Consider the following 27,542-nt stretch of genomic DNA (forward strand, 5'->3'; position numbering starts at 1 on the left):
CAGGAACAGCTTAAAAGAAGCTCAGTATGCTCAAGCCAGAGAGAACACTCGATGGAGAAAGCCAGCAGTGTTTTGCTCAGCACAATCTGACTGGGATCTCAGACCATGAGAGCTATGAACTTTCATGGCCCTATATATTAGCCTTCTAGAGGAGACAAGCAAAACCCAAAGCCTGACACTGTAAACTTGGTCAAATTTTCCTCCTGGCGTTCCCTGTAAGAGCCGTACTAGCTTTTGATTAAGGCTTATACTCAGCATCAATACACAGTGGTGGGGAAAGAAAAGCTTTCAATTCAAACTAATAACGTGTCAGGCTGATACGTCATCTACAGCCACCATCCGAATCCTATCGCACTAGGAGCTAGAATCAGAATGGTCACTGCTTTCCAGCCAAATGCTCACTTTTGCTTCCAAGCCCTGGTAAACTACGCTGGGTGAGTTTTACATTGCTTTATTCTGATGCTAGCAGGCAATGGCTTCCAAAAACCTTACGCTACTTTCACATACTTGTTGGGGTACTTGCGGAAGATGTCTCTGATGACAACGATGGCCTCCTGGACCACATAGTTAACCTTGGTCTGGATGAGGTCCAGCAGTGTGCTCACACAGCGCTCTGCAGATTGCTAGAGAAGAACAGAACAATATAATTACAAGCTGAAGAAACACTCCTTCCCAGCCCACAGCACATGCCGAGAAACATGCTGAGAAAAGGTCCAGAAGCAGGGAAAAAAAAAAAGGGATGACAGCTACCAACTCAATATGCACGTCCAGAAAAAAACCTACAAGTTGACAAGTGCTTGTGTATTACAGTGGATACACCAGCTGACTCCAGCTCCTGCAAAAAGTAATGGTTGAAGCAACTGTGCCAGTAGATAGCTGGATCACCACATGAGATCTTCAGAACATTGCCTGCATTACTTCTTACATGACCCCTCTCGCTGGCTAGCAGTCAGAACAGGCCACTGAATGAGCTCTCTTGGACTTGCCCAAGCTGTGGCAACCAGAGCTGGGAGAACATTGATAGGGACTGCTGGAAAGCATCTGGGGAAGCTAGAAGGCAGGAGAAAACCATGCTGACAATCACACTGCAAGAACAGCAGCAAAAAGCAGCTCACACCAGCAAGAGGTTAAGTATTTTTGGGGTAAGCTCACTAGCAACACATGAAGACACAGCTATAAATAGAAATCCAGCTGCTACTAATGCAGCTTTCGTATTAATTAGTTCAAAATTCCCAGCCACAGGCACTGTAAGATAACAAGGACTGGACACTGGAATGCTTCAGGAACCAGAACTGGAGCTGGAAGCAAGTAATTCGGGGATGATATTCCCGAATAGCACAGTGAGGCAGGACAGCACAGGAGCAACCAACTCCAGCACTGGAAAGTCTCAAATAAGGACAGTGATTTGGCTATTAGCAGAGCACATATGAAGCCTCATTACACAGCTGGTGATTAATGTGAGAAGCAGACTGCTCACGACACTGCCTAGGCAGTCACCATCCGAACATTTATAAAGCATTCAGGATTGAGACAAACATTGTAGGGCACAAGCAACAGCAATGTAGGTGGATTTTTCAATTCAAGTGAGCTATCAGTCCCCTTCCCTTTCAGCGCACTTAAAGCTTGGGGAGGAGGAGGAGGAGAAATGAAATGGCATTAAGTCACAGGAATCAGATTTTTGAGAATGGGCAAAAAAATCTTAAGGATAAACCTCAAGACTTGAAGAGCTGAATATGGAACAAGCAGAGACTAAAACCTCTCTGTGATTTCTTGCTCTTGTGACTCTGGCTGTGGTACCTTACAAACACGGTCTGCAAGTGCCAGCGGTGGCAATGCTGGCATGGCGATCAGCCAAGAGAGAGGACAGTATAAACCAGCAGCTGCTCTGTTTTTGCAAACTGGCACTAAAGGCTACACGATTCTCCCCCCAAATTCACACCAAACTGAAAAAAAATCCAACACAATTAGTATCAGAGTAAGGACAGGTATCATATAAAATTATGTGATTGGTATCATATTTTTTTACGATACCTCTCCCTCCTTACCACAGCTTTACAGGTACTATGCCACTACAGCAGCTATGAAATGGCAATCTGACAATGTCCTACTCTGATCTCTTCTGTTCAAGAAGAGAGAGATTTGAGGTCTGTGACCTGGAAGACACTTCCATTTCATGGAGACTGACCACAGACCTGGCTCCACACAGATTGCCATCGCTCACAGTGGGACCTCCACTCAAAGTCCTTGCAAGACAGATGCTTCAGAGCTTGCAATTTCATCCCTTACCAGTTTCTCAACAAGCATCACTATGTTTTAACAAGTTGCCTTAAGGGGCACTTGGGGTAAAGTTGACTTAGGACAGGTTTACTCTACAGAACCCACAGCATCAGTCACTGTTTGCAACAAGCTGTGCAGCCCTGTCAGAGTCTACAGCTAGCAACATTTTAAGAGCTCCAGCATTCAAGGAAAAGCAAATTAAGGTTCCTTTTTCTTTTCTTTAGATGCTTTGAAGCATGATTTTTCCCAGAAGAACAAAATATCCTCTTTGAAATATGCAGTATTGATTTTGAGCCCAAAAGTCCCTTGGAAAGTGACCAGTCACATGGGCACATGCACAGCCGAGTAGTACCTCTAACAGAATTTTTCTCTACCAAAATACACGTCAGCTCACCCCATCCCTTGTAAACACATTGCTGTTTGAAGGTGGACATCCCTGGGGAATGCAGTGCTCTGCAAACTGATGAAAGATTGCCCCAGCCAGCACAGCTCTCAAGTTGGAGAGAGAAAGGACAACCAACCAACATCAAAATTGCTTTGTTTTTCTGCAGAAACCAAATGAAAGTCTGCAAGATTACTGAAGTAGCACATACCATGCTCACAGCCATAAACCTCAACAATTTCTAAGAACCAGGCTGCTGACAGAATCTCCTGGAACAGAGACAACGCCCCTCTAATATGGCTCCTTCTGCTTCTCCTTTGCTCCAGAAGAATCACTGCTCTTACTGCATCCACTTTATTTCCTTTTCCCATGAGTGGTCCTTGGTTTTCTTACCATCAAAGCATCAGATGACTACTTCACCTAGTGCTGTCAACGGAGCAAACCGATGCACAAGCCAGATACAAGTCTAGCTACACTGCACAGTCTGCTGTGGATATACTCAAGCTAACTCTGAGCCCAGCTAGTCTATCCACATGAAATGATGTCGTTCTGACATCCCCAAAATCAATATGACTACTTAAGCCTGGGCAAAATCCATCAGCCTTGCTATCCCTTTCCAATAGACATTTACATTTCCAAAGCAAGCGCTACTTCTGCTGTGCACGGCTGTGCAGCAAAGCTAGTGCCACACCTGCTCCATGGCACACATCACAGCAGACAAATTTATTTACTGTCTTACTCTTCTAGGAGAGACAATTAGACAAAAAGTAGGATCCTGGAAGGCAGAGCTGAGGTTCCTCATGAATACTCATTCATCAACAGCTCCTGCTGGCTGTGCCCTATGTCAAAAAGCAGATTTCTAAGCCTTGGGAGCTTGGACACTGATGGCTGAGAGAATGCTCTTCCATTAGTCATAACTCACAGTGCAAACAGCCTCTAGTAAACACAGATGCACTGGGGACAGGGATTAACCTAGAGATGAGGACACCGTAATGACTTGTTCCGTATTTGTCCTCTTTAAAGCTGACTCTTGTCAGAGGAGTAAACAGACCTCATCTTTAGCTGCAGTGTCTTCAAAGGAGCGTTGCTAAAAATCAAGGTTAATGCTACCTATTGAGACGCAATTACACAGTTACAGGGTCACTGCAAATTTGCTGGGACATTATTATTAGTCCTTTGCATATTGAATATGACCATCATGGTATCAGAGATGGGAAGAAAGAATGTGTGGGATGTGGGCAGGAACAGGTAAAAACTTCTAAAAACCCCTTGATACTGCAGGAACACACCACCTTTCATGTGAAACTAGGACAGACACATGGCCAAATCCTAGCGAGAAACTCCCTGCTGACAACTAAGGCGAACTCCCACTCCCCAGCACAAGCACCAGTACAAAAAGGACTGCCACAGCTTCTTTTGACTTCTCAGTAGCCCTCTTCCATCCTCAGGTGGATTTTCTACTGTCACTGCTGTGGCTCTGTCCAGACAACCTCCTGCCTGCACACAGCGTGGAAGAAGCATGCTTGGATTTTGAACTGCAGACATGAAATAGAGGCAGCAATCACTCTTGGGCCTTGCTTAAAAGAAAGCCCATGGCAGTGATAAGCCTTTAAGAGCTGGAAGGAAGAGAAGGCTGCATGGACAGAAGTTGGTGTCCTCTTTACGCAGACTTACAGCAGTTTAGCTGAAGTAAGGGAAACCTGTGCACTGACACTATAGTCAGCTAGGAACGATCAGTTTTTTATTTAAATCTGCTGTCAGGCAATGCTCATGGGAACACTTTAGCAAAAGCTAAATGAGCTCAGCTGAAATTATGTGATATTTTGCACTTGGTTACTGGAAAGTACCAACAGCACAGCATAAGTCTTCCCTCTCCTCGCAGGTTTTCTGAGCTCCTGTCAGGCATACCAGATTCATTTACAGGGAAATTAAGAGACATCACTAAAAAGTACATTCTCTTATGAGTTATTTTGTTGGATGTTCAACTGAAGAGGATGTTTCAGACTGTTGTTTTGGATAACTGCAGAGATTCTTGGGGACTTATCTGCATAACCATCTAGGCTAAAGAAAGCATGCTCCAGATGAAGCTACAATCTACACAGACCTTTAACACTAGATAAGCAGATAGTCACTCTGGGCAAATAGCACTTTAGTGCCCCAAATCTCTAATTCCATGCCAGTGTGTTCTATTCAGCTGAAACAGGGAGGAGGGACACCCAAAACATTTCATAATACTGAGTTCCTCTGCACAATCTCTTCTCCTTCCCCCCCCAAAAGGGCAGGCCGCAGCTAATAAAGGAGGTCCTCGTGGATAAGTGATCATTGTTCCATTGAAGCCAGTGCAGGAAAATACTTCATTAAGAATGATTTAGCTGCCTTGCTCTGCCTGCAAGCTAAGGTTTAAGAGGAGCACACTACCCTCCTGTGATGTACTCAACTGGAGCTCACGAATCCTACTGTTCATGCTGGGGCTTTGCTCACGAGCATGATATATCCAGGTCACTTGATAATCATCACAAGAGCAAAGCAACTTTATGTAAAACGGGAACAAGATGGCAAAGCCCATCACTGTTTTTGAAAAGAGAGAATCACAGAAAAACTCAAAACTCAGATACTTGCCTCAACCTTAATGGCACAGCGCCCAATTGCTCGGACAGCCTTGCGCACGAAGTCAACATCCACCTCGGTAGCGTATTCCTTGAGCTCTGCCAGGACCTGCAGAGAAAGCATCAACCTGAGTCCCTGGGGTCATACAGAGAGAACATCCCACTCTGACAAGCGATGCTACTTGAATTCCAGAACACAAGCAGGATGTATTCTTCCACAGCTGGCCACACACATCCAAAGCTAACACCGCTCAACTCTGCAGTCAGTCTCTCTCTGAAAACCCACTGGCGTGGGTTAGGCAGCAAGACTTGGTTTAGGCTGGCCAAAGCCAAAAGATGGCTCAGTCTAGTTATTTTCAAATTCCCCTGAACAAAAGCTGAGGGCAATATCAGCCCTGCCAAAGTTAAATACTGCTATTCCTTCTTATATTGATAATGCAGTGAAGTATGTAGATTTCACGTATGGTTTATTGTACTTATTGTTCTAACATTCACCGCATGCAAAGCTCTCAGCAACAACCATTTCTGCACTCTCCTTTTCTGTGCAGAGATGAACCTCTGGATCCAAAAGGAGGATGCAGAGGAGATCTGCGGACACCCTGGAACCCCTATACAGAGATAAATAATAGTGTGAAGATACTTCCCTTCTCAAGAATAACATTAACTAATTTTGACTCTTTTTTTTTCGCTAATGGAAACTGAACAACAGCTTAAACCAGGACCTGCTGGGATCTTGCAGACCACCAAATAAAAAGCTACTTTGTCTTACACAAATAATTTAGCTTAGAAAAAAGGATTTCAAAGAAAGACCCTACGCCATTTATATTCCCTCAAAATCCTATTTGTTTCAGTTTCTCATGTCAAACACGTTATCAGGAATTTCATTGCAATATCATAAATAGATTACAAGGGAGAGGTGAACAGCACAAAGTGAGACAGTTATTTGAAAAATCTCTAGTCAATGCAAATTGCTCAGAACAATGACAAGATAAAGAAGCCTTGAAGGGCCAGACTGCAGACAAATAAATCTGCAAGGAGTAGACAGGACATCTGTGTTTTGAAGTTTTATTATTTCCTTGAATGATCTATGTGGCACAGTACGTGAAGCACCCTGGTTTAGTAGCTTATTTCAAATTATTTTCAAGCTTATTTTCAAATACTGCCTGAGCCTGAGTGACTCTGATACCACCGGTCTGCTGCCTTGGTCCAGAACAGACAGGCACAGGGATGAAGAGTCCTGACAGGCTGCACAGGGAGGATGCGAGCAGAAGCATGCTCTCCTTGGGTCTCGTTTCAGGGCACGTTTGTGGCGAAGCCTGCGTTGTTTTTAGGAATGCCTCTTTAGAACCAGGAAGAGATTCGTTCATGAGTCTGTAGATTCCCAGTCCCAGACTCTGCCCTCCAGACACCATTGCCTTTCATCCAAACAACCTGCATTATCTAAACATTATGTATTGAAATTTGTATGGAGTCTACCAAGATTAACTAGAAAATGCTGAATACACTCTCATGGAAACTGATCTTTAAAACGTTTTCCATGTCCCCAGCACAAAAGGGGCACAAACTGCCTTGCTCTGCTCCAGAGAACATCAGGGAGTGCTGGAGAGAGCTGCTTAAAAATGTCACATTAAATGAAATTGCTCTGTGACAATTAGGATAGGACAACAATAGCACGAACCAGAGGCAAAATGCAGAATGATTAAGTGTTAGGCCTTGTGGCCAGGGTCACATGGGAGAACACTTCCTTTAAGAAAGGAATTCGGATTAAAACAACAACATCAAATCCAAGGAGAATCTACACTATAAAGCAGTCTCGTGCTATTTCCACTCTGGAAGCAGGTGACACAAAATAAAGGTTATTTGTGCTCCGAAGAGTGCCTGGGCAATGGTTTAACAGTTTAACTCATACACCTGAAATCCACACTTCAGTAATGTTTGGCCTTTCTCATTGCCTCCGTTACAGGCACACCTCTCACCTGAAACAAGCCTCTCATTCCAACCTCACCTCTAGCAGTGACTCAGTTGACAGAAGACATCAGCTCTCCTCCTGGCATTGTAATCTGTAAACCAAGACCTACCTAATGGTCACTATTCACTATTAACATTTAAATTATGGAGGAAACTCCAACACCTCCTTTTAAGTAGCTGCAAAGAGCACTATACCAGGGACAGTGATGCCTAAAAGCCAGGACAACAGTAGCAGTAGTTGCATACACCCTCATGCAAGGACCACGAGAGGGTTTTCCATCCCCAGGATACATACAGAACACATCACAAGTTCCTCAGCTGACCTGAGCAATGTTTGCTTGAGAAGCCAGGCGGATCATGATGTCCAGTTTCTCCAGTTTGACATAGATGGGGTCATTGTACTTCACAAAGAACACCTTGATTTCCTGCTTCAGGATTTCAGGCCTGGAGGGAACATAAGGTTATTTCACTCAAGACTGGTAAAAACAGTGGGCTCTATCCTAACCAGAGGTATCTTTTGTTTAGAAACCTACCCAAACATTCACTAAGAAACAGAATGGTGCCACTTTGTGCCCAGGACGTGCAAACAAACATATGAGAACAATTTGAAGAAAGTTAGAAGGATGGAAAAAAAATTTTTTAGGTAAAAAATGCAGAATTCAAGTCTAACATGCCTACATCTCTATGTCCTTTATTTGAGCTGCTGAGCCAACCACTGCAGTCAGTCAGCGGATGACAGTATTTTTAGTGAAAGAATAATATCCTTATCTCAATGCAAAACTCCACCTACAAACTCATTTTCTGCTTTCACTTGCAAGATGCCAGTGCTTGTAACTCTGCCCTGAACACAATCACCAAGTGCTATCCAACCTATCCCACCTTTCCAGAAAGGAACAACAGTACTTAAACATGCATGTGGGTATAAACTGGTGAAAAAACCAACACACTGTACATCAATGTGTCACCAGCCAGGTTTTTCTATGCTGAAGATAATTAGCATAGGCACACTGAGTTTCTACAGGTCACTATGACCTGCATAATTACATTCTCCTTCCTATTTGCAATATGATTTATAGTCTAAAGAGAAGGCAGTTTTTACTGCTCTTAAAAAGGCAGTGAAGAGAGAGGCAGGTAAAGAAATACTGTATGATACTGTATCACAAGGATGCTGTAAAGAAAGTTAATTCAGGCTGTTGGGGTCATGAGGCTAATCTGTCCCTCAAGGGATCAGAGCCTGGATTAAACGAAGTTCTGTGCACATGGAAATATCTGAAGGTCTGAGATAACTAGATGCGCTCTGACAACCCAGGAATAACACCCCCCTGAGGCTTTACCTTTTCTGCACAATCAAGTTGATGTTCCTCAGGGCAACATACTGAACTTCAGGCTCTCCAGACAGCAGGGTCACCAGTGGAGGGGCAAGTTTCTTCAGCAGCATGTTGTAATAATCGGAGTCCTTGGGAAGAAGCTCCAGGAACTTCATCAAGACCTTCACTGCTGACAGCACCACTGCCGAGTTGGCGTGAGACAGCCGAGGGGTCACCCGTTCACAAATACTGGAGACAGAGGAGTAAGAAAGCGTTCACACCTATTTCAGAATGGCAAGTATTTCAGACCTTACCTGAATTTAATAGATAGTAGGTGGCTGAAAGCAGCTTCTCAGACACCACTTTGACTTGGTTCTGTTCAGAAAGAACAGGCAAAGTCCTGCTTTCCTGAACACAGCAGGAAGCAAACAAGAATGGACTTCTCTCACAGCTTCAACTTTCTCTCCTGCCTCAGTTAGCTCAGGAACCCTTCCAGCTCTCAGCATTACAGTCCCAACACAAGTTCAGTTATTAGGGCTTTCTGCCTTTGCCTGGTGGTATTCTCATCTATCACTTACAAACACAACCTTACCAAGATGTTTAACACAACAGCTATCAGAAAAACACTTTAACCCCCATACAATCATCCAGAGTTGATATACACTTCTGGTTCGCTTGGGGGGTTTGCTACCATTTCAACCATTTGTTTCTGCAAAAAACCAATGCTTTCCGTTCTCTGAAGATAAAGGGAAAGGGTGACCTAAATACCTCCCAGGTCTTAGCTTCACCACTTGCCTCCATGGATCCTATAATCAACAGCATCCTAAACAACCCATTCCAAGCAGAAAGGAAGTTTGGGTTCATATGGTCTTTCTGACAGCATCTGTCAAGTTTCTTCCCACCCCCTCTTGCATACTGCTAACCCAGAACAATCTTATTCCCATCTGTGCCTCCTGAAGCTTCTTCCCCTGAAGAATTTGCTTTCAGCCACTCTAGAAGGGAAGCAGCATGGCTAAGTGAAGAGCAGCGGAGTCAGAACTGGGGGCAGTCCCCAGCTGCCTCTGCCCCAGGTCACCTGGCATGAACAATGAAGCCAAAGCTGCTTCACCTCTCCATACCTCGGTTTCTCCATGCACAGGGGTTACGATACCAGCCTTGCTGTAAAGGAAAACACTACATAAAACTAGGTGCTGTCATTTTATCTGAAATAAGGCAGACTCTGAAAGCCAAACTCCACACAAAGTAGTTACTGCCCACCCAGTTTTATACACCACTCTTCAGAGGAATGACAGATGAGGAACTGGGACATGTTCACAGTTGTTCAAACTAGCGGTACCTTTCTGACAGAGCTAGGATAATACTGGCTTGACACCCTGGAGATCTCTGCAGGCTTCTAGCACTCATTAATAGCTGTTTCTGGCACAGAAACAGAACACAGGGGGAAGGGAGGCGGCAAAAAAAAACATCTGCAAGACTACTGGCAGGCTTGCTTTTTTTTTTTTTTTTTAAAAAAAAAAAAGTGGATTACTTGTTGCACCTTAAAAAACAGTCAATGAAGAAACCCATCAAATTTGAAAAGGTCTGCCCAGGATTTTGCATGTGGGCTTGTGTCCCTTCCTCCCCGTCTATCTCCCACCCCCACCCATCATCTACATGAAATATATCAAGTCTGAGAATTCCCTATTCCAAGTATTTCTTCTTGTTGGTTCCTTGTTCTCATGGGTACAGAATCTGACTTTCTGTGATTCTGGACACAGATGAGGAGGTGGCTTGAAACGCATCAATTAACACTCTACGTACCTAAACCCTATGGTCTTTGTATTTAGGTTTAGTCATTGCAGCTAAAGGTAAAAGCACAGGGCCGAATTTGTAGTGAAAAGAAAAATAATTTACCTTTCTTTTCAGTTCTATCATACTACAGACTAGTTTTTAGTTGGAAAATATATTCAAATCTCGGACCTGTAGTACTTTTGGAAGCTCCCAAACCTATAAGGGCTTCTTGCCTTTCAAAGTAGCAAAACTAGATTTGAAAGCTCTGCTTTAAAGCAGAAAATCCTCTAAACTGTGCCTCCATTGTTACAGGTTTGGTCTTGGGCTGATCGCTTCTTAGTAGTGCCAGTTCCTGTAAGAAGGAGCCTTTTAAATTGAAGCGGGGAAAAAAAAAAGTTAACACTAAACAAAGAAAGCGGCTCTTGGAAGGGAAGGGGCAGGTTTCCAGGTCAACCCAAACTACCAAAAGTTGTCTCCCTTTTAAACCTTTTACTTTAAGTCTTACTTGTGCTGTTACAGACCTCAGACACCACTGTTATCACAAGCCCTCTCCAGAGGTATAACACTGCCAGGAGCCTGCAAGTACCCTGCTACTAAATAACCCCAAGCGGCCCGTGGAAAGAGCAGGAACCACTGTACCTCTGAGCTTCGCGATCATCCTTGGGATTGTAGTTGGACAGACAGTCCAGGATGAAGATCTGGCCCCACTCGGTGCACTCGTTTAAAGCTGTCAGCAGCTTGTTAATGTTCTGAGGGTTCAAATCCAGCAGGTTGCTGTTGGGATGCGATTCACTGATTTCTGACAAGGCAGCCACAGCGTTTGCTACCACCTGGGAAAAAGAGACAAGAAGAGGAGTTCTTTGCTAGCATGCCACCAGGGGCTTGGCAGGGATAAACTTGGGTTTAGTGTGGGTAACACGTGCGAAACAAACACGGAGATCCTGGCTTGCACTATCAGCTGCTTAGCAGCAGCCTCCACTTCATTCATCCAAGCCTTCAGGGACCTGGTACAACCTCACAACCAACCTGGAAAGCCCAAGGCTTGACTCTAACCTTGCTCTTTGCCAAAATTTGAAGAATCTCTTGGGAAGGAAGTGAAGGAATAGCAGCACAGCTGGAGGGGGCTGCCGACACACAGAGGCAACGTGAAAAGCCAGCATGGTGCAACGAGCATTTTGCTAGAGAAATTACAACTTGGAAGTATTTTTGTTGAAGATAAACAAAAGTTAAAGTCACGTCTGGACAGAACAGGGACCTGGGACCAGGACCTCATAAGAGGCTTTACTCTGGAGGGAGCTAGAGATGGCATCAGATGTCTCCCCATGGAACACCAACATCTCGCCTTCCTGCAGGCTCCAGATTGCTACCCTGGCTTGCTTCAAGTAGGCATCATTTCCCCCCCACCTCCAGGAGATGCTCAACAGATATAGTCAAGGTCTCAATATTGGTCTCCAACTGTCCTACTTATTCAGGAATGTACGCCTCTTGCCTAATTTCCCCTTGGCAGCCCCATGGCACATGGCTTAGCATGATCTAAAAAACAAGAAAACAGTCTCGCTCAGTAAGAGGAGATGTCAGGTGCCAGACAGCCTTCAGCGCTGCAGCAACACTGTCAGGTCACACAGTTTGAAAGCAAACATGCAATTTCCTTAAAATGGACAACTCCTGCTAAATTTTTAATAACCCATATTTCAATTTCAAATAATCTCCATAGCATCTATTTGTCTGCTTTACAAAGTCCCATTAAAGCAAGCACTCCAGCACAATTCATCACAGAAAATATTCTTGATACATTTAAGACTATGTAAGTTCTTTTCTTTTCTAAGCATGGATGAAAGGAAGCACAGAGAGGAGGTCCAGGGTCCAGCTTGTCAAGAGCAAGAAGTGGGAGTGCAAATTTCTAATTCTTAGTTCCATATTCAAGATTCCACAGTTATTCTAACAGATGCCATCTGAAGATTTTTTTTTAAAATACAAGAGTTGCAGAACATATAGATAAAAATAGAAAATATGCAGACGAGACAAAAGGCTTTTATTTAAGTAACTAGAAAAAAGATTTAAGCCAGAGTTGGGCACACAAACCTGATATACCCTATGAAAAGGCATTTTCAGGATATTTTATAACGTATATCATGTTCAGCCTAACTCACAATACATACCTGCTAAAAATGAAGGTTTATAGCATTGTTTTCTATGGGATTAAGGCAAAGAAACATCTTATCTCAAGTCGTCTGATTCTTTGCGTGACTAAAGATGCTTTTGATGCAGTACACTGAAAACAAGAACAGCACGACCAGAAAATTCTCTGCATTGTTCCCATCACTGCTTGTCATTAAACCAGTATATTTCAAAGTCATTGCACAAGCACAGTAATGTTGATTGTTTTGCATTTCACACCTAGAGGTCAGAGATAGGATTTTGATCCAAGATTTTATGAATTTCATTAGTTGAATGAGCCTTCTGTCACCAAAATCATTAGCAATCAGAACTGCTGTCTTCTTGTACTGTTTTAATGAGTAACTTATTAAGATACGCTGCTTATTCTTTCCATTATTTAATCTGCCTAAATCCTGAATGGTTAATGTGACACAGCATAAAACTGAAGTAAAAGACTGTTTTAATTTCATTGTATTTTGGAAGTTTACAAGCGAAGACAAATCATACAAGCAACTGAAAAGTTCAAAATCATTACAGAAAAAGTACTTATAAAATGAAATGAGGACTTTAAAGAAAACAATTTGAAGTAATAAAGACAGTTACAGAGTCAAAGCATCGCAGAAACGTACCTGTCGGTTTTACTAAGGAACAGGGCTGAGCTCTGGCAAATGCACTCACGCTGCCAGGTACCACCTTTGTCGCAGTAATTAGGCCATGTGCATATATATCCTAAACCCTGGGGCAAGCACAAGTCACAGCTGCTGGCTTAAGTTTCTTTCCTTGCAGAGTAAGTGAAGTCTGTCACTGAGTTTGCCCCAGGCAAAAGATAAACGGGAACGCTGTTACCATGGGCTGCCTGGTACATCAGCCCAGAGACCTGGCTGTGAATGACGTCTGGATTTTAAGACCTTTTGGGGCTCTTTTCAGGAACTAACATGGCAGCATAAACATAAGCATCCAAATCAAAGCTGCGGATGGGACACTAAGTGGCAACACACTAGATGTCAGATGTCCTTTAAAAGCATCCATGAGAGTGTGTCAGATGGCAAGATGCACTTAGGAGCATGGGCTGTGGTCCCCTTGGGTGTTACAAAAAAAAAAAAAGAAAAAAGACTGGAAGGGGCTGTGAAACACTTGGTGGCAGCTCAGTTCTGCCAGATGAGCTGGGACCCACAATCTTATAGTCCACAATTAAAGCTGATCCTCACCTTCTACCTTAGCAGAACGCTGCTGCTGTCAACTTGGTGACAAAATGATGAATGAAGTAAAAGGGGATAAGAGAAGGGATAGGCAGTATCTTCAAACTTTAAGCAACATTTACTAAAAAAAAAAACAAAACCCAAAACAACAACTTGCTGGCAATTCACACTGAACATATTGATATGTTATGGTATGCCAGCAAAAATAATTAGCATCTTCAAGGCTTTCTACACAGCCGCAGCACAGTTGAAATGAAAACGGATTTCAGGAACCAGTCCAACATAAACACTGGTTCAAGCATGCACGCTCACCTCTCTTCATTGGCACTGCCATTGGCTTCATTACGAGACAGGAACATAGAGCAATACAAGCCGGCACTGCACGATTTCATTCCAGGACACAATTCCTACTTAGCTGACAGCTCTCACTAAGTGTTGGCTCAGGCTACATGTAAACAAAGAGTGAAGCATTGTTCACAGTTTGGGATACTAACAGTTATCACTCAAGGTATGGAGAAAAAAAAAACCATTAAGAACCAGTCAACACCATTTCAATTATTACATCACCTGGTAATCTAGCATATACTTTGGCAGTCATGTAAGTGTCATTGGAAATACTTAGAAAGAGGTTTTGGCCAAAGAAAACTGACAACAAAGCTGAACCTTAAGCCTTTAACTCGGTTGATACTTCTTCCTTAACTGAGCAACACAAGACAGTGAAGTCCAACCACACTGAACAGCAACGACAAGTACACAGTGATAAAATACGTTACACAGCAGGTTGGGTTTTTTTCCCTTGAAAATAAATAGCAATGAGGATGTACCTGCTGGGGGACAAATTAAAAGTAAAGCTAAAACTTTAGGTATAGGACAAAGTCCTCCATGGAATTGGACAAGTTTCACAGCCAGTGCCATACCTTGGCTGAGGAAAACCAGCCATAAGTTTCTTTGGCAAATGAAGTATTCTCTGGTTTGCAAAACATGCAGGTTCATTTTGGTGAGAAACCAACCAGGAGTTGTATAACTTATTCCATAGATTGGAAGAAGGAAACTAAAAGGACCAGAAACTAATAGCTAGTATAGTCTTTAATTCTCTAAAAATCATGACCAAAAAAATAATCCCAAGGTCAACCCACTAGCCAAAGATATGTGAGCTCAAACAACTAATGAACAGGAAAAGCTTTTAAAAGCTTAAACTTACAAGTTAACTCCATGGCTAAATGCCTCACTTGACTCACAATTAAGAATCCTGTCCTTAAGCTAACAGCCTAAAAAACACCTAGAAAGTACAAATGCAGAGCAGACTAAAGAATTAATAATAATAATAGGTCCCTGGCTTGCTGATGTAAATCAGTTCACCCTGGGTACATTTCAACGTTATTCAAATGCAGTCACAGCAACCACCAGTTAGAGTGCAGTCGATCCGAATGACAATAAACCTGCTTTTTGGCTGGAATTTCTCCAACAAATTTAGACTCTTGGAAAAGTGTCATTGGAATAAGGATAATTAAATCTCACAGGCTCTTATAAAAAAAAACCAAACACAAAACAACCTAAAACAAACCCTGCGTTTAAAACTACATTACAAATTTAACAAGAACCCAACATTTTTAAACCCACCTACAGACAAACCCTTGAGCAGCCAGAGACCAGATCCGATCTCACGGAGAGCTGCAGAGGTAGGAACACTGATCTGCCAGTTATTCCTTCCGGCAGTTCAACCCTTTATCTCAGGGCAAACAGTACAAAATACATTTAACAAGGAGGAAAGGGAGTGGGTGAAAACCTTAAGTGTCTATCAACCCACACGGAAAAGCTTTAGGGGGGGGGGGGGGATGACAGGAGGGAAGCTAGACAGATCTAGAACACAAAACAGTCAAAGCAATCAGATTATTTTGCTAGCATCCCAGGCTAATTGGAAATTAAACCAAGTGTGTAATGGAGTTAATGAAATACAATGTTCTGCTGCTTAAAACAGGAACCTCTGGCTCACCATTCCATGAAAACGAGGAGAAAATGAAGAAAAGGAGGAAAAAATTACAGGCTCTGAAAAGATGCTGAGGAAAGGCAGCCTTCCCCACATAGCTGGAAGCTCCCACCCTCAAGAGAGCCAGGCACCACGTGATGTTTTCGAGAACGGAGAGGTGCTGACATTTTCCAAGAGCACTCTGAGCTTGCATGGTGTGTTCGTGTCATTAAGCACAGACTCCCAGATGGGATATTAGGGGCATCCGCATGGATGCGTATTTCACAGGGCCACTCATTTTCATGGCCACACGATGCTGTGTGCCTGAAAGGTCCTTAACAAGTACTAACACAGCCAAGCTCTCTCTCTCCAGAGTACACAACCCCTACTTCTGTTCATATTATAATTACATCTTTCATCTACAAGCCCCCTTTACTTTGCTTCCCTACCAATGGTCTACGAACAATTAAAACTGTCCAATCAGGCAACTCAGAGAGCTTATAGGAACCTCTCACTCTGTTAATGCATACAATGTATATGGCTTTAAATTACAGTTCTGGGAGACTTAACACATGCCCAGTCCATATATAGCCTTTGAAAGTAACAGCTCCCCTGCTCAGCCTTAATTGTGACAGATTTCCAGGGCTCTGGGTAAGTCATTCATCTTCCACCAATTCCATTCCAGGAGGTTGTGCTTTAGTGCCTATAAGTCTGGAGCCACAGTGTACGTGATCACTTCCTGACCATGACCCAAAAACCACCTGGGTGGGAAAGACTGCCTGCTTGCTTTTTGCAAATGGGATGAATTTTTCTGGAGGTGGCAACAAAAGGGAAGTCAAAGTGTTATGCTTCCTATGGCGTGCTTACCCTAACCAATTTTTGCACTGCCCTGCTCCTACTATGCACTGCATAAAAACGCCACTTTGTGGCAGACTAAAACACCGCTCCCGCTCTCATTCCCTTGCAAAATCAGAATGTGTCCGTCGTAAGACAGGCAATGATACTTCCTCCAACTGTTGAACCTCTTGCAGTAGGTGGGCAAGAAGCTGTTCAGGGATGACTCCAACACAAAGGGTTTCTCCTTGGTACAGCCAAGCCCCACCCCCACCCCACCCCCCCCGCGGGAAACTAAGCTCTATAGGAAGCCACCAAGGGTCTGCAACCCCTATGCTTCTTCCAAAAAGCACCGTGGTCTGACCCCAGCCCCGATGAGGCACCTATCACCCACCAGGAAGGATTCTTTTGCAGGGTTATTTTTTTTTGTAAGGTCCTTGGCAATTTTCCTTGCAGAGGTTCTCACTGGCACCATCCAGTGGCAAACAGGGCCATATCTGATCCAAGCAGCTTTTTAGAAGAAAGGCACCCAGCAAAGCATCAACAAAAATATTACGTAGCCCTAAAAAGGGGGGGTGCAGAGTTACAAAAGATCATATCCACAGTGATTTTTTGACAAGTGGTGCTTGTCAATAGCTAGAAGTGTCTGTTCTGACTGAAAATGTATTATCTAGACACATGTCAACAAAATTCCCCAACACCCTGATTGACATTAGAGATCCTGGAACGATCCATTCGCCAAGACTAATGCTTTGGAAATTAGACACATGCTGGTAGCAGTAATTGGAAGGAGAGAGGTCTCTGAGGGATGAATTTGTCAATTAAGCTCTATAAATGAGAGGTCTTGGAGGACAAACTCTGCAGACTCATGGAAATTCAACCATTATCATACAAACTCATTGCATCTCTCTGCCAGAGCGCAAGTATTCAAAAGGCAGAGAAAAGCACAGCTTCTGCAGAAAATGGTCAAGACCAGCATCCCTCATCCACAAGCCTCTGAAAATCAACCAACCAACAAAACTCAGGTCCCACATACAGGCATGAAAGTCCCTCAGACCTGTTTAGGATGACAACCTGGAGAAAAAACTAACTACTCAGTAAGTCAGACTCCAACCTTCCTCTGGAGATGCGGCTGCAGGAGGCTCAGCCCAAGGCCAAAACTGTGTTTCCAGAGGCAGAGCAAGCAGGGTTGGAGTGGCTAACCAGAAGCTGTGCCATCAATTACAGACAGCAGCTCTCCCATCTCCCCCAGTTTCAATCTTTGCAGTCTGACACCCAAACTGGCTTCCGAACTCCCCTAGCAATCTCCCATGTTGCCTCTTTGAAGCATCCCACCACATACATTAACACAGCCAGTTTTATACAGGCTCCTCTGCAACCTCTACCTATTCAATTTCCAGCTTGCTACTGTTAAGCTGTCTGTTTACTTTGCAAAAAGCGCTGCTCTTCCTCCTAGGCAGCCCCATGTAACAGCAGGAACATCCATTAAAGAGCCCCAAAGCAAAGCCACTACTCTTCAACAGCCCCTAAGCAATGGTCCCATTCACTGTAACGTACCCAAATTCCACCTCCTGACGCCTACAAATACCATCATGTGTCTCCCAGAAGGAAATATTATCTCCACCTGCAGCACAAACAGATTAAAAAACTCAATCCATGCACAGGACAGAGACACATGGTCAGGGGGGCTTCAAGATACAGCATTCTGCAGCACTGAGGTTGGAAAGAAGAGGGAGGTTTTGGGCAGTGGGGCAGTCAGGCTGTCTTGGAGGCAGCCCAGGCCGACAACATGCTGCAGAGGCACAGCTCACAGCTCCTATCCAAGGTGGCCAAGGGGCTGAAAAAATTAAAGAGAGGTGAAACACCCTGTTTGGAACATTTCGTGTTGCTCACAGCTCATCTCTAGATGAGGTTGATCATAAAATCTTAACTGCAAGACTCAGCTCCATACTAGGATGTGAATTTTCAAGTCCTCACAACCTTCATGAGCAGGAATCATCAACCCATCCAGCAGTGGCGTTTCACTCCTTGCACTAGATAAAATGCCAGCTGCAGCGGGCAAAACACAGCTGTGAGAAGTCCAAATTCCCCCATGAGGAACAAGTGCTTTCCTGTGCCCATGAAGGTGGTATTGTATAAGAGAAGTCCCCTGTCTCAAAGTGCCTCCCACAAAGTCCTTTTAGGACTCAGAGGACCGCTAAGTTTCTCAGCAAGGGGTTCATTTTTCAGTTTTATTACACAGAGAGGGATAAAACTCCTGCAAAGTACGCAGGGGAAGACAACCCAGGAGGCAAAAGCTGCTTCTGTTTCTAAACAAGCTTATTTTTCAGGACATGATCTCAGAAAGACATACTGCTTGCCAGCTAGTCGGAAAAAGAACAAAAAGAGGACCTTCTTCCTCCATAAGGTCACCCAAGAAGCCCAAACATACACTCGGAAATTCTGGCTGGCAGAGACGGCTTGCAGTCACAGCAGGAGAGAGACAAGAGAGCACTGTGATTTATATCAATAGTTTTTCAGTCTAGTCTTTGATAGAAACTCATGCTGGTTAGAGGGAATTCCGATTAGATCAAGATGGACCTCACCACCTCTGTCAGATCTCAATAGATTCCCTTCTTTAATGCAGGTTAATGGTAAAGGCAAAAAAAAACCCAGGCACAACAGAGTTTAATTATGTTCCACACACTTGGTGTACTTACTTACCAGCTTATGTGATCTCAGTTTATTCTGTGTTCATTTACAACAGTGTTTCTCTCAGTAAACTGTGATGTGTAGATGGTGTAAAACATATTATTGGACAACATGTACATGTTATGTCTATACAGCCCACAAAACCACAAGAGTAGAACAGCCACACCTGTGAAAGCTTTGATCCACCATATCATGGTGATGAAGCAGAATACGAGGAAGAAATGCTACAAGAAGGAAATAAAAAGCCAACAGCCCCTAGAAAAGAACTGGGAGAAGGCGACATCCATCTGACTTAAGCCATGTGGATAACAGATAGGTTGACAAGAAAACTACTCCATGGGTTAAAAGTTACCCTAGAAGGTTGAGGATTGAAAATATTTGGAGAGAAAGCTTGTTCCAATCATTATTAAAAGACCAGTAAGGCTCAAGATGGATTTCCTCTTATGTTTTTCTGCTGATATTTACACTCCTGAGGAAAACCAAGTGCAGTGATTAAAAGCCAGGAGGGAGCTAGTTACAAAAGAAGGTGTCTAACGAGCATCAGCTTTGGTTCTGCTTGAAACTGCTGCCATCTCCTGGTCCTGCTCTTCACTCGCAATGCTCCAACAACGAACAGTCATTAGGTCTGATTCACAAGTGTCAGAACAAGACATTATCAGGAAAAACCAAAAAATTTTGTCCAAGGCTTCAGAGAGCCTCTGGCCATCAGTAGGTATGTAACAGACGTACCTTTCTCACCCCACTATTACCTACTGCTGTTGCTGGGTGTGAACAGCATTCTGCAGCAATCTGCCTTTCTGCGCATGAGCAGGAGGACACAAAAACGCTGGGATATCACACTGAAATTGTATTTTGTTAGAACGTGAGGATTATGGAAGGACATGCTTTCTGAGTTGCACTATACTGAAGTTACCAGCAAGAGCAGCCCCAAGGACTAAGTCCAGCAGCACAGTGACAGCTCAAAGCAGCCAGGCCCTAGTTTTATATTCACCCATACCTGGTTCTGCTGAGCTTCATGCAAGGAAATACCCAGCAAAAAAGGAGAAGCGTTTGCTTTAAGCAACTCTGGGAAGAAATGAGCGTTCCCTTTATGGAGGGAAACCCTTCAGCTGGATCCCAAGTGACAAAGGGCAGCCACAAGCTCTTTAGGCCCATCTGTAAAAAGAGATTAAAGGCTCCATCCACAATCAAACTTCTACAGTGTAACCACACAATAACTGAACCATGCCCTTATATGCATTTATTGGCCCACTGCCTGCAAGAGGTAAGACACCTCAGACAATTCAGCTGAAATGTAGTAAGCCACCAACCCACCTGGTACCTTGCCATGGGTATCCATATATGCAATTAGAGGATTGTATTAATTCATCCAGGAGAAACTGCAAGGCTACCACAAAGATTTTTCAGCAGCAGCTAGTGAACTACCAGAGTCGAGTGTCAGTCCTTCAATCACATCTACAGCCAGCTCATCTGCAAGGGTGCAACCCTACACTTGGTCAAAAGATCACTGTATTTGAACCAAGGCCAGATCCTGACAACAAAAAGCCCAGACAAAGGGGAAAAGCACCCTGGCTGTGCACCTGCAGCACCTCAAAACAGGACTTCAAAGCAATGCTGTGAACATCCCCTATACTCTGCCTGATTCCACGATAACAAACTATTAGTCCAAAAATATAAAAAACCACCCCAAACGTTTCTGAAAAAGGTCACCTCCAACTTAGACATCATTACGATGAGGGTGATTTGAGCCGATAGAAATATGCACCCTGATCTCTGCACAATTACAAAGCAATTAGCAAGCCACAGATGGAGTTGTTACTCTATCCAGCACTCAGCTAGCATGCTTAGTCCTTGCTCATGTGCTAGAGGCAGCTAATGACAAAACTGTAATAAAACCCTTCTTGAAGACTATTTTTCAACAGGAATTTTTTAGCTCCTGCTCAAAATCCTCATTTCTCAGAAGAAGGAACAAGTGTGGATTTCCCATCTACAAAATTCTGCTTCATTAAGTGTCTAACGTTGCCTATTTCCACAAGTCATCAAAATAGGGGAAACATTTATAATATAAATATGAATGAGTTTAGATAACAGGTTGCAATGACTGAGATGCACCATTTACAGAGGAACAGGCCATAAGAATAAATCTATCTGCACTGTTCTTTTCAGCAGTCTTTCTTTTGATGGCCAATACAGATACATACATTTTACTTAAAAGAGAGCTTCCAGGCAGGGCTGTCTTCCACCTGATGACAGAGAAATTAATAAATACCAACTTGCGCACAAATATAACTTATTTGGCAAACACAACTCCTGGCCATCAGGAACCCCCACTGGAGTTTCACATGGGGAAAGCAGCAATGAGCTGCATGGTTTGACTAGGAAGATGATTTTTTGACTGAATCAATGTGCACACAGGCATGAATTTCAAAGGGGACCAAAGCATTAAGCTTAACTAAAAGAAATGTCTGTATCTACTAAAAATTGTAACCAGATTAAATATTGTATTAAGTCAGCAGCTATGAGCCCCAAACCTGATAAAATCTCTGCCCACGCACCCTTAAAAAGCAGGAATATAATGCCCTGTCTACAGTAAAACCTGGGAAACCAGTACACAGAACACCAGCCATACGATCCTCTCAAAGCCTGCAAACCTGAAAACGCCACAGGCCTCTCCTCACCATCACTACCGGTCCTCCAAATTCCCTTCTCCTGCTGTGAATCCTCAGCTTCAGGAAGAGCAGGTGAAGTACCACATGAGGCAGGTACTGTGATCCTGCACAGCTTCAGTAGCTGTAGAGCTGCAATCAATTGCAGCAGCTGCAAAGACTTCGCTGTCCCAGCCCATCCTCACTACCACCAAGAAGCTCATTTGTTGTACTGATGTTTTATTAGGAATCCCTATGCTACTTTTGGTGGTTTATTTGCCAAATAGAGCATACGCTGCCCTTTGGTATCTTTCCTCTTCTCTCCATTCAAGTTAATGTACTTTTGAAATAGATATCGATGCTCTCCTAACAGCCAATGGTTCGTTTACCAAACCAGTTAGTTCCATGGAGATCAACAAGCAGAAAGGGCAAGTAAAACCTTATTAATTTCTCCTAAAGCACCACATCTTTTCAGCCTGAGTTCCTCACCTCATATCCATGTGGCTGTAATCAGCAGAAGAAAATTAAGAGCTGGAACCAAGACTAGGAGAAGAGCAGGTTATATCCCTGTCCACAGCACACTCCATCGCTGCCTGTGAGCTAGCAAATGCCAGGGGCCAGCATTTCAGTGGAACTAAAGCTACCCAGTCGAGTATTTCCAGAGGCTGCAAGGCACATTCTCCACATTAAATTAAAAAAACAGGTGTTCCCTTATACGCCTCAAGACTGCCTAGACAGAGAGAGCACATCTTCAAGTAGTCATCAATATTCATGCAGAAACCTGGCATAAAAAAAAATAAAAATCAGGGAGGCATACAAAAGAACAGCTTGTAAAAGAGTCAGGTACCAAAGGCAACAGGCACCACTGCTCAGACTTGTGCCTGTGAAAGTCAGGCACTTTTAATTTTACTGTTTCTACAAAGCTGTAAGAAAAGCAATCAGCACCTATCACTCCCCTACTAAGGAGGACAGTATCTTACTGCCTGCACTTGATTTATCCAAATCTGTCTAAAGATAGTAACTGAATTTATGTAGTTTGATTCAGGCACCATACAAAGAGCTGTTACACCTGTCCTAATACGGTGAAGCTGCGTCTTTAAGCACAGTCAAGTCAAATCAGGTCTGTGCTCTACAAAAGCAGCAAGCACATCCTTAAACTCACCAGTTAAACAGAGCTGCAGAACTTTTCTTCCCAGCTAGGAGTTACAACGATATCAGTGTGCTCAATATGCTCACTGGATTCCAGTAGATCACAGGAAAAAAATAATGAATGAAAAGATTACGCAGTGGGGCACCTCAATCCATTGGCCACCATCTTTTAGTTTCAAAATAATAGTGGAAGATGCCTGGCATGGAAACAGACTCTTCACCAACCGTGACAAAATACTCATTAAGTAGGCCATTTAGCCCTGTGAAGGTCTTGATCTCCACCTCTGCTCCAATGACTCAACTGTTAAAAACATAAGCATTGATTTTCTCCATTTATTACAGGCCAGGGGGTTCATCTGTGTTAGTGATTGAATTCATCCAACCCCTACTCCAAGAAGGACCAAAGCCTGCAGGAAAGCAACAAGTACAAGCTGTCACTAAGGTAGCAGCATCAAGTCTTTCTTGCTCTTCTGACTCACCTGATCATGAAGTTGAACTTTTGCCACAGCACTCAAGACAGGCAAAACAGGCAAAAACCCAAACAGACCCAAGAATAGAAGGTACCTCCTGTTTTCTGAGGCAACGTTCATCACAGTGCATCAGTTGCAATTAAAAAGCTTTCACATTTCTGATTATCTGCCCATTACAAACTCAAACAATGCACTTGAGGGACACAGACATTACCATGGGATTGGAGTCTGCAATCAGGTCACGTAGAGAATCCAGAAATCCTTGGTCCTCCACCATCTGGGCATTGATGTCATGCAGCTTCGCCACACAGACAGCTGCAGTCTTTCGTACGTAAGGGTCTTCATCCTTCAGACACTTGCGAAGAGGCTCACACAAATACTCTGTGATCTTGTCCACCCTGATGCATCCCATTGTACGGACAGCCAGAGCACGGATGAGAGGGTTTGGGTCCTCACAGTCCTGCAACGGGACAAAATACACAGTAAACAAGTCTGCACCACTAGCCACCGATACCTTCCCTGCAGCCAGAATCAGGCTGTTCTTATTTAAAACAAAAAGCATTATTTCTGATTACATGCTAAAAAAAGGCATTTTTTTCAGATCAGGGGCAAAAGGGGGAACTTATTCACAGAAACGTTCTACGCTATCTTGAAATATTTTCAGGCTATAATAGCTCATAAATTGTGATCTCGGCATCTCTTGTGTCTCCCAGGCAAAGCTTCTTTCAACATAATTTAGCAGCTACAGCCAAGCTAGAGAGGCAGCTCGCACCACCGAAAAGCTAGCCACATGCAACTCTCAGACAAAGTAATATACTGGTTTCCAGCCTTGCTGGTTTAAAGAAGCAAGAGAATGCAATGGGAAAACTCAACAACTAAACACAACGCAACAGTCATCAACGTCTAATTCTCAAAGGCCATCAGTTCTAGACACGAGTATCCCTTAAGCTTGCAACACTAAGCAAAGGCTAGTCTTAGAGGTGCTTTTCTGATAAGGAAAAAGAAAAAACAGGAGGGAATATGACTTCATACTGCCAAGACTATATAATTTCACATACGTCCAATCCATCTACATGTCCGAGCAACGCTTCTCCAAAAACCAAACTATAAAAGGATGGCTGCAGAATGACCTGCAAAAGTGTAAGGTACATTTACCTTTCACTGTTTACATTTCCTATAGCTGAAAAAACACCTGAATGCATGACTTTTAAAGCATACAAGAGAAGTGACACATCTTACTAGGGCATTCAACAACTTGAACTGCGAACTGTGCACGAAGTGCTGAGCTAGTGCAGACTAGTGTCAACACTTTCTCTTTACTAATGTTTGTGCCTCAGCCTGTCAAAAGGGACATCAGACATTTCCTTGCAGGGAAAAGTATGAAGCTGGAAAACATCAAGTTTGTTAGTCCATTCTAACAGAATTACACCTTACAGATATGACAGACAACAATATTCTTTCCAGGGAGGAAGACAGGGCCACGTTCTCTGGCCAGAAGAGCAGACCTGCTCTCAGCCTAGGTCTTCTCACCTCTTTCAGCCTCAGGCACTACAACAGAAACTTAAAACATGATCAGATTCCCCAGTGTCTCAGATTTTATAATACTCTAGGAGGAGTCTCAAACTCTTTCTAAGCACTGGGATTTAACTTGTATAACATGGGACTGAAATAACATTTCCTAGCTAAGAAGAGGCAACCTACAACAGAATTAAAGGCAAGACAGCAATCAGGCTGTTATTTTTCCAGTGAACTGTCTTTCCGTTTCACCAAAGATAAAGGTTTTCCACACAGAGCACAGCCAAAACATTCAAACAAGAAGTAGATACCCATATATCAGAGATACTACAAAGGCTGGAAGATGAACAATATAAAATCTATTATCCAATAGCAGCAGCTGGTCTTTAATAACGATTAGCAAAACAATAGAAGCAGCTTTCCCTGTAGCAAGCTCTCTCAATCCACCTACAGAAGTGGTTATGTCATCTCTGCTGCAGTAACTAGCAGCGGCAAGCGACAGCAAGGACCCAGACCTATTGGACACAGCATGCTCCTCTACAAGCACCCCCAGCTCAGAGACTTAAGTACAAAACCAAAGAAACAGCTCACAAAGGCTAATGGATAAATGAGACGTGGTGACAGCCACTGTGCTGGACTATTCTTCTGATGAGCCATGGAAGCACGTTACCTTCACAAAGCTGTTGACAGCCATGATGGCCATATCTGGTTGACTTTTGGCGTAGTTCATCAGGTACAAGTAAACCAGCTTCTTCAGCTCTAGGTTGTCGGTCTGCATGCAGTTCACAACGTCAGGAAAGAGTGAGCTGGATAGACAACAGTAAGAATAGAATCATAGAATCACAAAGTCATAGAATCGTTTAGGTTGGGAAAGACCTTTAAGATCATCCAGTCCAACTGTTAACCAAGCACTGCCAAGTCCACCATTAAACCATGTCCCTAAGCACCACATCTACACGCCTTTTAAATAGCTCCTGGGATGGTGACTCAACCACGTCCCCAGGCAGCCTGTTCCAAAGCTTGACAACCCTTTTGGTTAAGAAGTTTTTCCTAATATCTAATCTAAGCCTCTCCTGGTACAACTTCAGATCATTTCCTCTTGTCCTGTCACTTGTTACTTGGGAGAAGAGACCAGCACCCACCTCGCTACAGCCCCCTTGCAGGTAGTTGTAGAGAGTGACCAGGTCCCCCCTGAGCCTCCCCCTCTCCATGCTGAGCACCCCCAGTGCCCCCAGCCACCACTCATCAGACTGGTGCCCCAGCCCCCTGCCCGGCTCTGGACACGCTCCAGCCCCCCAATGTCTTTCTTGCAGTGAGGGACCCAAAACCGACCCCAGGATTCGAGGTGGGGGCTCACCAGCGTACAGGGGGACGGTCACTGCCCTGCTCCCGCTGGCCACACCGTTTCTGGCACAAGCCAGGATGCTCTCAGCCTCCTCGGCCACCTGGGCACACTGGGGGCTCATCGCCAGCGGCTGCCGCCCGACAGCCCCAGGCCCTTTCCCACCGGGCAGCTTTCCAGGCACTCTTTCCCAAGCCTGTAGCACTGCACGAGGCTGTTGTGACCGAAGTGTAAGACCTGGCACTGAGCCATATGAATCTCATGCAGTTGGCCTTGGCCATCAATCCAGCCTGTCTGGATCCCTTTGAAGAGCCTTTCTACCCTCTTGCAGATCAACACTCCCACCCAGGAGAAAAAAAAGCAGTGAGATTGCATGGTATGCAAAGCGGATAGTAACAAGGTGAAGAAAAAGTGGAACTCCAGTTTTCCTGGCTAAGTACCCTGCTGTCTAATGAGAGGTCAATTTCACTCCTGAAACAGTTGGCAATGGCTTTTATAATAATCATTTAATCTCTTCTGGTAAAAACTCATGCAATTTCCTAAAGGTGTTTTAACTGAGGATTTCACCAAGCAAGTAAATTCTACCACGCCAGGCCTGGAAATGAACCCAGAAGGAAAAAAAAAAAAAAAAAAAAAGTTGCTTAAAAATGGTTTGGTAATGTAGGGCTCTTACAAAGAAGCTGCCAAATTTCTGACTAGTAAACTCTAGAGCTATTAGAAGCTTAAATGCCAACAAGCTGAGTTTCACTCAAACATCAAGCAGCAATCTGTAAACAGCACTGCAGAAGAACACAGGAAGTTAGACAAAGATATCTGCGGCTCTCAGGTATGCTGTAGCGATCTAAAGGTGAAGGGCAAGTGCTGTTGGCCAAGATTATTTTTAATTCCTTCCAGTCTATCTGTTCCTTTGTTCTACCATGTAGCCATGATGTTAAATTTGCAAGCTCATATTAATTTCTGGAGCAACAGACCACACTGCCATGAACCCAGGAGTATTGCGACTTTATGGTAGACTCCAGTAACAGGAGAAGCTAGAAGGAAGAAAGCATTCACTCGAGCAAGTTTTTCTGGTTGCCTCAAAGACAGAAAAAGTATGTGGGACAGTGTTCCAGAAGGTAAACACCTGTGTCTTTTAGTCACTATGAGGCAAAGGTTCAATTTAAAAATCATGTATTTTAAAATGTAGCTTAAATTTATGCTATGACAAGTAAGGCTAAGAAAAACATTTGGTATTACCTTTCTAACACTAATACCCAGGCTAGCA

At 43.7% G+C, this 27,542-nt stretch overlaps 1 protein-coding gene across 3 annotated transcripts in view; it reads right to left on the minus strand.

The window, feature by feature from the left end:
- Positions 1-27,542, minus strand: part of AP2B1 (adaptor related protein complex 2 subunit beta 1) — an 81,024-nt gene that overhangs the window by 45,707 nt on the left and 7,775 nt on the right. For all 3 annotated transcript variants that reach the window (XM_040614606.1, XM_040614611.1, XM_040614598.1), the window contains exons 4-10: positions 25,607-25,742; positions 23,636-23,881; positions 10,950-11,140; positions 8,568-8,789; positions 7,557-7,677; positions 5,279-5,374; positions 508-623 (exon numbers count right to left, since the gene is read on the minus strand). In XM_040614606.1, the coding sequence (XP_040470540.1) occupies positions 508-623; positions 5,279-5,374; positions 7,557-7,677; positions 8,568-8,789; positions 10,950-11,140; positions 23,636-23,881; positions 25,607-25,742 (1,128 nt within the window). The remainder of the gene's footprint in view (positions 1-507; positions 624-5,278; positions 5,375-7,556; positions 7,678-8,567; positions 8,790-10,949; positions 11,141-23,635; positions 23,882-25,606; positions 25,743-27,542) is intronic.

Source organism: Falco naumanni, chromosome 1 (assembly GCF_017639655.2).
Source record: "Falco naumanni isolate bFalNau1 chromosome 1, bFalNau1.pat, whole genome shotgun sequence".
Classification (NCBI taxonomy): domain Eukaryota; kingdom Metazoa; phylum Chordata; class Aves; order Falconiformes; family Falconidae; genus Falco; species Falco naumanni.